A 15,262-nucleotide genomic window follows, 5' to 3' on the forward strand; every position below is an offset into this window, starting at 1 on the left:
TCTAGGGCGCATGCGCACAAGGTGTCTCTGCCCTCCGAACTACAACCCCCAGAACCCCTTGCGGCCGACGAGACACAAGACCTTTTGTGGTCCAATGATTTCCTGTACCGGAAGTGCTCGCCACAGCGCAAATCGTTCATTCTGAGGCTGGTGCTCGAGGCCAGACCACGGAGGACACCGGGGCGGGGACGAGCGAGGTAGGTCTGGCGGTGGGGTCGGGGGCCTCTTGTACTCGGCCTCCCTTCAGCGCGCCCCGAGTTCGAGTTCTGACCCCGAGGGACGCCCCCGGGACTGGCCCAGCCTCGTCGGGTCACGTGGACAAGCCCCGGTCACGTGACGCGGACTCTGCGAGCTACCCCCGGCTCGGGAGCCACTACAGGGATCGTTCTTACGTCATTGGTAATACTTGTGGTAGGTGACGTGGAGACGTTTTTAGTGATGTAATTACTATTATAACCGACCCGTATTGCGTGCCTGTGCTCCAGGCACTGCGCTCTGCAGAGGTAATTACAGATGTCTTAGTGACTGGTCCCAGAGCTTGGCGATCATCATCGTTTTTTATCACAGTTATGCGATAGGTAATAATTATTGTGCATAACTATGGGCTTTTATAATACAGTTATATCATAGTTGTTAGAAACACACAAGTGACACTGGAAAATAGATATCGAGGAAATAACAAAATAAAGTAAAATATCAATAACATAAAAATAACATAAAATAAAATAACAATAACATAAAAATAAAATAACAACAAAATAAAGTAAAATAACAATAAAATAAAAATAACATAAAATAAAATAACAATAAAATAAAAATAACAAAATAAGTAAAATAACAATAAAATAAAATAACATAAAATAAAATAACAATAAAATAAAAATAACAAAATAAAGTAAAATAATAAAATAAAATAACAATAAAATAAAAATAACAAAATAAAGTAAAATAACAATAAAATAAAATAACATAAAATAAAATAATAAAATAAAAATAACAAAATAAAATAACAATAAAATAAAAATAACAAAATAAAGTAAAATAACAATAAAATAAAATAACAATAAAATAAAATAACAAAATAAAATAACAATAAAATAAAATAACATAAAATAAAATAATAAAATAAAAATAACAAAATAAAATAACAATAAAATAAAAATAACAATAAAGTAAAATAACAATAACAAAAATAACATAAAATAAAATAACAATAAAATAAAAATAACAAAATAAAATAACAATAAAATAAAAATAACAAAATAAAGTAAAATAACAATAACATAAAAATAACATAAAGTAAAATAACAATAAAATAAAAATAACAATAACAAAAATAACATAAAATAAAATAACAATAAAATAAAAATAACAAAATAAAGTAAAATAACAATAACATAAAAATAGCAAAATAAAATAAAATAATAACAAAAATAACATAAAATAAAATAACAATAAAGTCAAAATAACAAAATAAAGTAAAATAACAATAACATAAAAATAACATAAAATAAAATAAAATAACAATAAAAAAGAAGCATCTCAAGGAACTGACTGAATGTTTTCTCTAGGGGAAGAGGGAGCCCCAAACATCAAAGTGAGAAAAGCTTGGTACTTAATAGCTCAGTGCAGCCCCTCCCTTCAGAGAACAGACTGGTCTGTTTCCTTCCCTTCTGGGTTACAGACTTTCTGAGTCGCCCATTATATATATTTCTCCCTAAATATGTATAAGCATATCCCCCCTCCCTTCCCTCCTCATATGTCCCACATTCAAAAATGGTGGAAAACGCCTTGTATGTGGGTGTTGTTTAATATCCAAATAGCCTATCAAGCACTGACCCCAACTAGTTTGGGCTGGTTTGGCTATGGCTTAAATTTGTGATTTTCTCAAAACCACGAGACTTTCTGATTAGCCGAGTCCTTTCGTGCCTTCCTACCTCCCCCTTCCTTGTTTGCTCAAGACTTTTGAGACATTGAAACTGAATTCTGTGGAATCTTAACCTTCCTTAACCTCTCACATTCTGAAAACCTATGGGTCAGTGGGTGCCCACCATGCTACACTACCTGAGGGTTTGCAACACTGGAAACTCGGCTTTTCAGTATATCTCACAAAGGTAAAATGTATTAAGCTCCTACTGTGTCAGGAACTTTACAGTCATTATTGTTATTTTCACAATTATGTGAAATATAATGATTATTGTACTACATATTACATCGAGTTATAATTATATAATAATTTTTATAAAAATTATTTATTAAGCACCAGCTATGTTCCAGGCATCGTGCTAAATGCTTTATATTAATAATAATAAGAGGTAACCTTATATATAATACGTATTGTGTGTCAGATTCTTTGCTAAACACTTTTCAATAATTAATAATAATATCTAATAGTTACACAATCCCTACTATGTGCCAGGCACTAAGTGTTTTGCAAATATTAATTTGGTTCTTATAATAACCCTGGGAAGTAGGTGCTGTTATTATCCCCATTTTACAGTTAAACAAACTGAGGCAGAGATAAAGTGACTGGGCTAGGGTCACCCAGTTAGTAAGTGTGATTGAATTTGAACTCGGGTCCTCCTGATTCTGCCTGATGTGCTGTCCCTGCACCACCTGGCCATTGGTTTGATTCTGACTTCAGATTCTGGACAAGTCCGTTCATCTCTTCCTGCCTCAGTTTCTTCGAGTGTAAAATGGGAATAATAACTGCCCCTACCTCCCGGGGTTGCACTGAGGCAGAAAGGAGACCTTCTACAGGATACACTCACCACCCCTCTCTCCTGTGGGGCACGGTCTCTGAGCTGGGTTCTTTCACCTTGTTTCCAATGCTGAGGTGTCCTGGGAGTCTCCTCCTCCTCCCCATTGCTGTCCCCCACGGCCCATGTGAGTCAGCCAGAGAGGAGGAGCGCCCGCCACCTTGTGAACCTCCATTCTTAGGGAGGCCAGTCGGTGCTTGGCCTCTGGTCCCCGGCCCCCATGGCTTCTTGGCTCTTTCTTTGCCTGTGTTGTGGTCCTCCTGACCCCTTGCTGGACTCTAGAAGAGCCCCGATCCAGGCCGTCTTGGATCAGCAGCATCAGCAGAACTGCTCTGATGACCGCTGCTGCCCGAGAACCTGCACTGGCTCCTTGGGGACACATTTCTGGGCGTAGCATTCGAGGCCCCCGGTCTGCTTCCCCCCTCCTTCCAAGACTGGCTTCTCAGGACTCTCCAACATTGGCAGCCTGTGACCTTCGCTGGGCCCATCTCCTGCCTCTTCGGTGCCCGCACTCCCTGCCCGCCTCCGCTCTCTGAGTCCTTGCCCCAGAAGTCGCCCCTCTTGGAGACAGAGATCTTTCCTGGCCCATCCTCGCTTCTTGACCCCATTTGGGGGTTTTCTTGACAGATTTTGGGGGCAATTTACCATTTTCTTCACCAGCTCATCTTACAGAGGAGAGAACTGAGGCTGATGAGGCCCAGGATCACACAGCTTGTAAAGGAGGCCTCCCTGCCTCAAGGCCTGGTGCCCTATGCACTGTGGGCCCTGGATGTCTGTCCGGCTTTTACTTGAGAACTGCTCTGTACTGACTGACGTGTGCCTGGGCTGAGATCCAGGCCTCATGTATCGATGTCCTCATGTCCCCGGGCTCCGACCTGCACCTTGTTCAGGGTCGGCCTTTGATAGTGAGTGAGATCAGTTCTGGGGAGGAGTCCGGGGGCTTCACAGGTGCTCGGCCGTGGGGGGTACCTGGGAGCTGGGAGCAAAGCCAGTCCCTCTCATGGTTCCTGTTTCCTCCCCAGCTCTGCTTGTGGATGTGCCTCCTTCCCTGAGAGGTGGGGACACTGAGGAAGAGAAATGGCCCCTGTCCTTTTGGGGTCCCCTGGAGTCCCCCAGGTGAGTGGAGGCTCCTCATTTCTGAGGTGCTCTCAGAGTGGGTGTGTTCTTGTGTAGCTGAAGAAATGGGTTCTGGGGCCCTGAGATGAGGCAGGGGAGGAGACAGGCTCTAAGAAGGGAGAGCAGCCTGAGGGGGCAGCAGAGCCAGAGTCAGCAGGCAGGACCCGAGGCAGAGGCACCCAGGTGAGTGCTCCCTCTGCTGGGGGCCAGTGCTCGCTTCTCCCTTTGTCAGGGAGCACCTTCAGGGTTCGCTCTGCATACAGTTCCACAAGAAGCAAGATTAACAGCAAGCACTTCTCTTACACTGAGGTGTGCAGAATAAGTCACAAAAATTGGTGAATCAGGGCCTGGGCTTCAGAGAGAAGTGCCCTGGGACACAGGGGGAGGGGATGTTGGGCACAGAGGAAAGGGATATTGGGGCACAGGAAGAGGGGATTTGGGCCCCGCTTCCAGCCTGGGAAGGCGGGTCACGATTCACTGTTAGTCACACACTCCCTGAGTCCTGAAGTCATCAGCTGTCATCAGTGAACATTTATTAGGTGCCTGCTGTGTGCCAAGCACTGGGACAAAACAAGGCAGTCTCTGCCTTCAGGGAGCTCCCCAATAAGTGGACAAGTGAGAGAGAGTCAGGGTGAGTTAGAGGGAGATACAAGTACCTCCAGGAGCAAAAAAGTTTCTTGCAGGGTAGGGAGGGGGATTGTAGCTGGGACCTGCAGGGTGTCAAGGAGGGCAAGAGAGGAATGAGAAAGAAGAAAAGGTAGAAATGTCTGGTTAGTGGTGAGGATTGTGGCCTGGTGCCTGGGGCTGGGACCACGTTCTAATGACGAGCTGTCTGTTGGGTGGGGGCCGAATCATAACCCAGAGAGGATCTTCGGTGGGGCTGGGGAGAGCTGCTGGGTGGGGGGGACTGGTGAATCAGCTTTACAATTTGACACGGAAAAGGAAGGTGGGGACACCATTATGATCAGGAATATCGTCCCCCGGCCTCCCTGGGAACTTTTGGAGGAAAGTTGCAGGATCCAGGTGTGGAGGTTCACATTTAGAACCGAGTTCACCCTGGTGCACAGTAGGTGGTCAGTAAGAGCTTGTCTGGGAGCGCACTGATGGCTGAGCATTCTGGGACTCCCTGCGGTCTTCAGGTATGGCCTTTTCCTGTCAGGCCATTATAGGTCCTGGGACCCACATACACATTTGTTATTTCAGGAATTGGTGACCTTCAAGGATGTGACTGTGGACTTCACCTTTGAGGAGTGGGGGCACCTGCACCCCTCCCAAAAGAAACTGTACCGGGACGTGACGCTGGAGAACTACCGGAACCTGATCTGGCTAGGTGAGGACGATGTCTCCTGGGCCCACGCCGCCTCCAGGACCTGCCTCAGTCAGTGCCATTGGGGCCTGGCTGATTCTTCCGTCATCACTGTTTGGCCTGTGGGCGGCAGGTCCACCACTCTTTTTACGGTCACACCAGATGCCAGTCTCAGCTCTAGAAGCTGGCAGCTTGAATGTGTTGCCTCTCAGGTTGCATTTCCACCTTCTCAGATCCCTCTGGTCAGAGATTCTCCCTGAAAGTGTCCAGTAGAAGAGCTGCTCATCAGGCTCATTTCTTTCTGAGACCACTGTGGTTTTGTGATTTAATTCTCCATGTTTGTCAGGGGTCCTTGGGAACACCTTCTGAGCAGGTCCATTTTTTCCCCTACAAGAGAGAAGCGACAAGGGTTGAGTTCTGAACCTGAGATCTTCCATTTCTCTTGGACAGGACTTGAATTTTCCAAACCACATGTGATCTATCAGTTGGAGCACGGGGAAGCCCCTTGGCAGCTGAAAGGAGATATCCCTGGGATCCCTCATCCAGGTGAGCCAGCAAGGACTCCGCCCAAATGTCATTCTGAGCAGTACTGGAGCAGGTCAGGTCAGGCCCGGTGCCAGATCAGGTCAGGCCAGAACCAGTGCCGGAGTAGGTCAGGTCGGAACCGGTGCCAAATCGAGTCAGGCCAGAACTAGTGCCAGAGTGGGTCAGGCCAGAACTAGTGCTAGAGGTTACCAAGTTCTTTTCTTAAATGACATGATTTTTGTAATGAACTTGGCACAGTGCCTGGCACATAACAGGTGCTTGATAAATGCCTGTTCCTGTTCCTTCCCTTCCCAGATTCTTTGGCTTGTGCAGAAGATCCAGGCTGCCTGCTGTAGGTTCTTTCTATGGCCACTTCTTGCCACCTGTCATTTTCCTGGCCTCTTTCAGCCCCAGAGTAAGAGAGAGGGGCACGGGGCCAGGCAGGCTTGGGTGACTTTGGTCAACCTCCCCAAATACTCTGCTGCATCTCCTTGTCATGGGTGACCTGCCCTCGTTGCCTGTTTGGAGGGGCCTTCTTCCTTAGAGAGTTGAAGCTAAGTGATGGGGTGAGCCAGGATTAGGAGGGGGTCACTGCCATGACCGCACCTCCTTAGTGGCCATGGGAGCTCAAGGACACCCTCACTTTGTAGTTTCCTGTTTTATTGATAGTTTGTGTTTATCTCAGACTCAGTCCCCAGGAAATCCTTTGCTCTATCCCATCCAGAGCAGTTCCTTATGACACAGAATAAAAAAGCAAAAGCAAAAAAAAAAAAAAAAAAATTCCCCTAAGATGTCTCCAGGATGATGTGACAATATTGCTTTTTTCTTCCTCTATCTCTTACCTCCACAAGGAAGGTGAATGAGCATGTTCCAGTCTCTTTATGGGGGCCAAAAAGGTTACTTTCCTAAGCAGAAGGCGAATTTAGAGATGAACATGTTTGTTTATTGTTTGGAAGTACAGCTTCTTGGAGTCTCTCTAACTCACGAGCTAAAAGATCAGTGGGGGTTTTGTATTGGAAGGTTGCTGAAAGTGGGGTACCCATCTCCTCCAGTGGAGGGCAATTGTAGCTTCTGCCAAAGTTGTCCCTAGCATTTATTGGTCTCCAAGGAGAGCACGTGAATCATCCCAAGATAACATCCCTCCTCCCCCCCCTCCAGTGTCACCTGCTGTGTGCCATCTTTAGGCTGGGGCTAACCAGTGGTTTCCCATACAGACAGTAGGCACCGGGTCTTCAATATGGTTCTTCACAAAGAACCTGTTTCGGGCCAGGCCCAGTGGGAGGCAAAGGGCCAGCTCTCAAGAAGCATACAGGATTGCTTCAAAGACAGTCAGGAGGGTAGGTGAGCCAAAAAGTCCGTGAGCGCAGGGTCTTGGCCAGTCAGAGCAAATGAACAGGTGCATTACGGGCCTTCAGGGTGCTTGTTTGGGCTTGGAGAAGTTGGGTGGAGGACATTAACAATTTTGCTCCTTTATAATCAGAATGTACATAGAATTTTATTCCAGTTTTCCTAGTATGTATTTTTCTCGTTTCTCTTTTGATTTTTTTATCATTTGGAAAATTTCCATGTTTTTTGTATCTAGTTTATCCTCATACATGCTGTCTAACTTTTTAATTTAATGTTACTGAATAATTATTTCCTTATGATGTGAAGTTATCAAACATTCTATTTTATAACTTTCATTCTCATGAATTCTTTTAATCTAAAGTTAATTTGGATGATATTGTCATTCTAGTTGTAGTTATTTCAGAATTTTCCAAAATCTAGGCAAACTTTGATGGCATTCCCATAAAGGCATAAAACCATGTTAGAGAGTTTAGTCCAGCTTACCTTGTTCTTGAAGAAGTCAGATCACCACTTTTTTCTGTTATATTCCTTTTTATAAAATGTGATAGTTGAATGATTGGCCAGCCTCACAAGATTCTTTAGGGGATCGATGAAAAAGCATTTAATAAAGTAGAAATGATTATCCAAATAGAGGTAATATTCTTATTTGATATATGTTTTGATTGAGTTATTTTCTTTATGAGCAGGATAGAACATAGGACCAAGTATATTTCCCAGGTACCAAGAATACTTGCTCGTTGTCTTTCTTTCAGATTGGGAGATGGGCACTGAAACAAAGGAATCTCCCACAGAACTGGGCAGTTTTATGGAAGAATCATTCCAGGGTACAAGTGATAAAAAGGAGGGTCCCTGTTTTTCCAGATTGGGACAAAATTGGGAATACGGGGATAAGTGCAAGAGAAAGCAGGACAGAGAGGAGAAATATCATGTACCCAATGATGGTGGAAAGACCTTCCAGGACACCAGCCTTACTGGCCATCAGAGAATAGAGGCTATAAAAAAACCTAACATGCGCAATGAAGATGAGAAGAGGTTATATCAGAACAAATATAATACTCAAAACCAGAAAATTCTTACAGGAAAGAAATCTTACAGTAATGAATGTGGCAAGGTCTTCTTCCAGAAGTCAGGACTTAGGGAACATCAGAAAATTCATACTGGAGAGAAAACTTATGAATATATTGAAAGTGGAAAGACTTGTCTAAATAGCAAGCTTACTCAACAGAAAGTTCATCCTGGAGAAAAGCCTTACGAATGTATTATATGTGGGAAGGTCTTCCGTTGGAAGTCACATCTTATTCAACATCAGACAATTCATACTGGTGAAAAACCTTATGTTTGTAATGAATGTGGGAAGGCCTACCACAAGAGATCCGTGCTTACTCAACATCAGAGGACTCATACCGGAGAGAAACCTTACGAATGTCATAAATGTGGGAAGACGTTCCGATGGAGTACTCATCTTAGTCGACATCGAAGAATTCACACTGGAGAGAAACCTTATGTGTGTAAGGAATGTGGGAAATCCTTCCGCCAGAGGACAGTACTTACTGAACATCAGAGAACTCATACAGGAGAAAAGCCTTATGAATGTAATGAATGTGGAAAGTCTTTTCGATGGAGAACAGTGCTTGCTGAGCATCAAAAAATTCATACCGGAGAGAAGCCTTATGAATGTAATGAATGTGGGAAGTGCTTCCATTGGAACACAAACTTTACTCGTCATCAGAGAATTCACACTGGAGAGAAACTTACTGAATATGGGAAAGCCTTTCACCAGAAGTCAGCACTTACTGAACAGCAGAGGCCTCCTATTGGAGAAAAATTTTATGAATGTAATGAATGTGGAAAGACCTTTCAATGGAACACAAACCTTACACGACATCAAAGAATCCATACAGGAGAGAAACCTTATGAATGTAGTGATTGTGGAAAGGCCTTTCGATGGAGCACAGTGCTTATTGGACATCAGAGAATTCACACTGGAGAGAAACCTTATGAATGTAACAAATGTGGAAAGACCTTCCAGTGGAACACAAACCTTACTCGACATCAGAGGACTCATACAGGAGCGAAGCCTTATGAATGTAATGAATGTGGAAAGACTTTTCGATGGAGAACGGTGCTTGCTGAGCATCAGAAAATTCATACCGGAGAGAAGCCTTACGAATGTAATGAATGTGGGAAGTGCTTCCATTGGAACACAAATTTTACTCGTCATCAGAGAATTCACACTGGAGAGAAACTTACTGAACAGCAGAAGCCTCCCAATGAAGAAAAACTTTATGAATGTAACGAATGTGGAAAGACCTTTCAATGGAAAACAAACCTTGCTCGACATCAAAGAATCCATACAGGAGAGAAACCTTATGAATGTAGTGATTGTGGAAAGGCCTTTCGATGGAGCACAGTGCTTATAGAACATCAGAGAATTCACACTGGAGAGAAACCTTATAAATGCAATGAATGTGGAAAGACCTTCCAGTGGAACACAAACTTTACTCGACATCAGAGGACTCATACATGAGAGAAACCTGACGGTTCTAGGAAGGTCTTTCACCAGAGAACCTAGCTCATTGAACATCGGAGAATTTGTGGTAGAAAGAAACTATGAATGCAATGAATGTGGGAAGGCTTTCCATCAGAAGGCAGGATTTACTCAACACATGAGAACTCATACTAGGCAGAAACTTAAAGAATGTAATTAATGTGGAAAGGCGTTTAATAGAAGCAGAGAATGTATTCGATATCAGGCAATTCATACTTGAGACAAATCTTTTCAATGTATTAGGTACAGAATTGCCTCCTGCCAGAAGACTGGAGTGAACAACATACAATTTATATTGGGGGGGGGGGATAAAAACAAATCCAAACCCCAATGCAGTGATTGTGGGATAGCTTTCTTCAAGAACAATAAACATTCTTAATTTCAGAGAATTCATATTAGAGAGAAATCTGAACAATGCAGAGTATTATGAAGAAAATGTGCATCATAAAGGCTTTTAAAATATATACTTTAGTTTTTAAATTTTAGTATTTAAATTAAAAAGAATTTTTATAAATCAAGTCAGTTTCAGATTTTCATATAGAATACTCCAAACCTTTTCATCTTTCCTCAGGTTTCCAAGTAACTTCCTACCTCAGTATTCAGATTTATAGCTGATAACTTAGACTATTCATTGAGAACATGGTAAAACTGGTTCCCTAAAGTTTACTCCTCCAAAATTTGCAGAATGATCACCAGCACTTTGCTGTTCCTTACAAGGAGCAACAGACATATCCCTACTCATTGCTAAAGTTTAACCTATACCTGTGCCTTTGATCTCATGTAACATGTTCCACTCTAGAACTGTATTCCATCATTCTGGATCATCAGAGTATTCATTCTGTGATGCATTTTCATTTTATTCTGCTCCATTAACTACTCACTGCATTCAAATATAGTCTTACCACCTCCACTCCAAATGTCTTCCTCTTACTTGCTCATCCCATTCATCAACCACTTTTTTTTAATTCTGCCTTCATTAGCCTAAATTTGTTGGGGGGAAAAGTGCTTATGTTAATTTCTCGTTTCTTACCATCTACCATCTTCTCAGATGTAATCTGTCCCAACCCAACCACTCTATTTGGACTTGATGGTCTGTTAAGGTCTCTTCCAAACTCAAAATCTGTGATCCTATGAATTACCAAATGCCATTTTCTCCCTCCCTCCTTCCTTCCTTCCTTCCCTCCCTCCTTCCTTCCTTCCTTCCCTCCCTCCTTCTTTCCTTCCCTCCCTCCCTCCTTCTTTCCTTCCCTCCCTTCCTTTCCTCCCTCCTTCCCTCCCTCCCTTCCTCCTTCTCTCCCTCCCTCCCTCCCTCCTTCCCTCCCTTCCTTTCCTCCCTCCTTCCCTCCCTCCCTCCCTCCCTGCTTCCCTCCCTTCCTTTCCTCCCTCCTTCCCTCCCTCCCTCCCTCCTTCCTTCTTTCCTTCCCTCCCTCCCTCCCTGCTTCCCTCCTTTCCTCCTTCCCTCCCTCCCTCCCTTCCCTTCCTCTTTCCCTCCCTCCCTCCCTCCCTCTTTCCCCTTCCCTCCCTCCCTCCTTCCTTCCTTCCTTCCCTCCCTCCTTCCTTCCTTCCTTCCCTCCCTCCTTCTTTCCTTCCCTCCCTCCCTCCTTCTTTCCTTCCCTCCCTTCCTTTCCTCCCTCCTTCCCTCCCTCCCTTCCTCCTTCTCTCCCTCCCTCCCTCCCTCCTTCCCTCCCTTCCTTTCCTCCCTCCTTCCCTCCCTCCCTCCCTCCCTGCTTCCCTCCCTTCCTTTCCTCCCTCCTTCCCTCCCTCCCTCCCTCCTTCCTTCTTTCCTTCCCTCCCTCCCTCCCTGCTTCCCTCCTTTCCTCCTTCCCTCCCTCCCTCCCTCCCTCCCTTCCCTTCCTCCTTCCCTCTCTCTCTCCCTCCCTTCCCTTCCTCCTTCCCTCCCTCCTTCCCTTCTTCCTTCCTTCCCTCCCTTCCTCCCTCCCACTGGGTAAGGTCCTGGCTCTCAGCGTCATAGCCACATTCTGTCCCTAACAGAGACAAAGTGTGGATTCTGACTGCAACAACACAAAGATTTAAAATACACTTGATGTTTGTCCTCTCTAGACAAACTCAGCTCGGGAGTGGACTGGTTCTTGCCATGGCTGGCCTTCAATGTCTGCAACTCAAAGCTGAAGAAGCTGTCTCTAGAACTGGGTCAGGAGCACTCAACTAGGGATGAGTCCAACAGAAAGCCTGGTTCCCCATCCAGGCGCCATAACTAAACTAGAGATAAGCCTGTCTTCTGTTGTCCCATGTGGGGATCTCTTCCCTTGTCTCTCGGGTGGTGGTTTTGGGAGGAAGCCATCCCCACTCTGGCCTGTGTGACGGCATGACTGTGCCATGGCTAGACTTACTGACCATCCACGCCTGCCTCTCCTTCCCAGAGAGGGACAGCTGGTACTTGTACCCAGGCACCCTCTTTCTTTAGATGCCAGCCAGCCTCCTCAGAACTGACTTCTTCACTGGATGACTACAAACAACACTATAACAGGTGTTGAATCTTGTGAAATGTCATGGAGGCAAACTTTCCAGCAGAGAAAAGGACTATAGTCAGAACAGGCATTTAAATCTCTCATCAGTCTCCTGGCTCTGCCCTTTGATGTGTTGGCCCATTTAATTACCCCTACTGTTACCAGGTCTCTTCTCCCTTTCCTTCCCCTGGGTTACCGAAGGAACTCTGGGAGGATCCTACTCACGAAAAGCTCTTGAACACTGCTGATTCTTGTCTCTGTTTGGGCGCCATATGTTGTGTTATAGGAGCCATCTGCTAGTGGCTGCAGGAGGTCTAACTCAGACCTGTAGAATGGATCTCTTCCTGTGAGAGGATGATGATGATACAAGGAGACTGAGAGGCCGTTGCTGTTCTCTGACCCCTCTCCTTTTCCCTCTGCCTCCAATTTATTTCATTCCCAGTCCGCAAGCAACACTTGTGTCAGTAAAGGCTGCCCCACAACTCAAGTGTCACAGTCCACAGCTGTGGAGGCTCTCAGAGAATTGACCTTCCCCTTCACCCATGCATGGCCCTTATAATGGGAAGGAATGGCAGGCACTTCCCTGGCTCACTCCCCTTCATTTTAGAATAGGGACAAGAACTTCAGAACAGGGGACTTTGGACAGGGTGCCATTTCCTCTCTGGAAGAACCTGTCCCTCCACTCATTTCAGTTTCCTCCATAAAAAAGGGGGTTTGAAGACTCAGGTATTCTTGACTCTGAGGCAGCTGATGGTGCATAGAGAGATCACTGGCCTGCAATGGGGAGGGGGGGACCCTGAATCCAGCCTCAGCTACTTATTAACTGTGTGACCTGGGGCAGCTTCACCACTGTTTTTCTGTTTCTTCATCTGTAAAGTGGAAATAATAGGTCAGGAATGTTGTGAGAATCAAGTAAGAGGCAAGCCTTAAAGTATCAAGTGCTTGCAATTGTTTCCTTCTGATGTTTTGTTCCGATCTTTACACATTTTTACCTTCTCAAGACCTGTGGAATAGAACCAACCCACCCCCAGGACCACTTTTTTCTTATTTCATTTCTCCAGTTTGCTTTGAAATCATTAATGTCCCATAGAGACTAAGGTTTTTTCTCCTTCCTATTGGGGTGGTTGTTAAGCTTCGTTCTCAAAGAGGACCAAAGTGCCATCACTGTGATAGAGTTGAGTTCCAGTGTGTCTGACTGTGACTGACAGACCAATATGAGCGTGGGATACTCTGCCACAGGTCAGCTGCATGTAGCCTATGTGAACGTTTGGGGAGGATTCTCTAACTCTGAACATCTCACATTTCCTTTGGGGGTAATTCAATGCTCATAGAGCATAGCACCTTCTCTGATAATGGTACAGCATACCGTGCCATCCTGGGCCAGTGTCTCCCATGTCATACAGTCAATTCCAAAGTTCTTTAGAGAGACCTTGAGCATGTCCTTGTATTGCTTTCTCTGACTCCTTGTGAGCAATTGACCTGTGTGAGTTCTCCATTAAAAAAAAACTTTTTGGCAAGTATACATTTGGCATTTGAACACTGGCCAACCCAGTGGAGTTGCGCTCTCTGCAGTAGAGTTGGAATATTGGCAGTTCAGTTTAGAAAAGGACCTCAGGGTTCTTCATCCTGCCAGGGGATCTTCAGAATTTTCCTAAGACAATTCAAATGGAAGCCATTCAATTTCCTGGCCTGGTGCTGGTAGAGACTGTCCAGGTTTCATAAGCACACAATATTAAAGTCAGCACAATGGCTCTCTAGACCTTCAGTCAGTCTAATCCCTCTCCTGTCCCACACTTTCCTTCAGAGACTCCCAAACACAGAGCTAGCTCTAGCAATGTGTGTATCAACCTCATTATCCAAGTGGACATCCTTGGAAAGTACACTGCCAAGGTGAGTGAACTTATCCACAGCATTTAAAACAGTGCCATTTGCTTTAACCGATGGTTCCACATATGGATGGTTGATGCTGGCTGACGGAGGACCTATGTTTTCTTGGTGTTGTTAGGTAAAATTAGCACAAGCATCAGAGAACTGATCCATACTTTGTTGGATCTCAGCTTTAGAGGCTGCACGATCATCTGCAAACAAAAAATCGTGCACCAACACACTCTACACTTTTCTAACCCCTTCTTCCCACTGGAGGTAAGCATTACTTAAGTAGTTAAAAGGCTGCTCAGATACTCAGGGGACTACCAAATCCCACTGCTGCTTCTGGTGAGAAGACAACCTTATATACAGGGTTGTGACTACAACTCCCAGTGCACCTGCACTTGCTTCTTTGTCACTCGCCCATTGCCACAGGACTTTGAAATAGGTAAAAATTGTAATGGTGATGTGGTTTTGTTTGTTAATTTATTTTTAATACACATGGCTTTTTGATCATATTGGGAGAGAAAAGTCAGAACAAAAGGGAAAAACCATGAGAAGAAAAAAACAAAACAAAACAAAAAAGAAGTGAATATAGGATGTGTTGATTTACATTTAGTCCTATAGTTCTTTTTCTGAATGCAGGTTGACTTAGATGGTGATGTCTTTTGATTCCTGTATAAATTGGATTTAAGTGAGGCAAAGTTGCAGAGTCATCACTGTGTAGTATTGAGTCAGAGCGATAGTGATGGCCCAGGATGCAGTGGATGATCTTGGTATCTTCAATGGTTAACCAAGCTCTAAGGGTCCCACACCACCTGCTTCACCTGCCTTTGTGGCTACTGCAACAAATTATTCTCATCTGCTGATTCTGACGTGAGTGAACACTGTAATCACTCTGAAATTATGCCCATTTGATCTTGGAGTCTCAGACCCTCCTACGAAGGCATGTCTTGCCAGACAAGTTAAGTGGCGTCATCCAACTGGGCCATTTCTAGGGCAAGCCGGATCTCTATTCAAATCCAGGCCTCCATTTCCCTAATATGACTTTGCCACTAAAGAAGTCAGTCTCTTAGCAAAACTGGCTTACCAGCAAAACTGGTAAACTTACATTTTTGCCACCTAAAACTCTTTGGATTAGTGTAGTCTGTGTGCCAAAAAGGCGTCAAAACTATGCATGCTATAGCTTCTTGGAGCCACAGGTGAGAGTTAGGTGTCTCAGGCGGACCTCAAAGGTGGAAAGCAGTCCTGTAAAGGGCCTGGCAGCCATCATCCCAGAGGTGCTAGTCTTCTCTGAATATGTGTCTATATCCCTCCTCCATGGGTC

At 44.6% G+C, this 15,262-nt stretch overlaps 1 protein-coding gene across 1 annotated transcript; it reads left to right on the top strand.

The window, feature by feature from the left end:
• The first annotated feature begins 100 nt into the window (after window positions 1–100).
• On the top strand, window positions 101–10,756 carry LOC105749003 (zinc finger protein 883-like). The gene is made up of 5 exons (XM_023498492.2): window positions 101–197; window positions 3,782–3,875; window positions 5,079–5,205; window positions 5,632–5,727; window positions 7,806–10,756. Exons 2-5 carry the CDS (start codon window positions 3,837–3,839, stop codon window positions 9,578–9,580), a joined length of 2,037 nt encoding a protein of 678 aa, XP_023354260.1. The 5' UTR covers window positions 101–197; window positions 3,782–3,836; the 3' UTR covers window positions 9,581–10,756.
• The last annotated feature ends 4,506 nt before the right edge of the window (window positions 10,757–15,262 follow it).

Source organism: Sarcophilus harrisii, chromosome 1 (assembly GCF_902635505.1).
Source record: "Sarcophilus harrisii chromosome 1, mSarHar1.11, whole genome shotgun sequence".
Classification (NCBI taxonomy): Eukaryota; Metazoa; Chordata; class Mammalia; order Dasyuromorphia; family Dasyuridae; genus Sarcophilus; species Sarcophilus harrisii.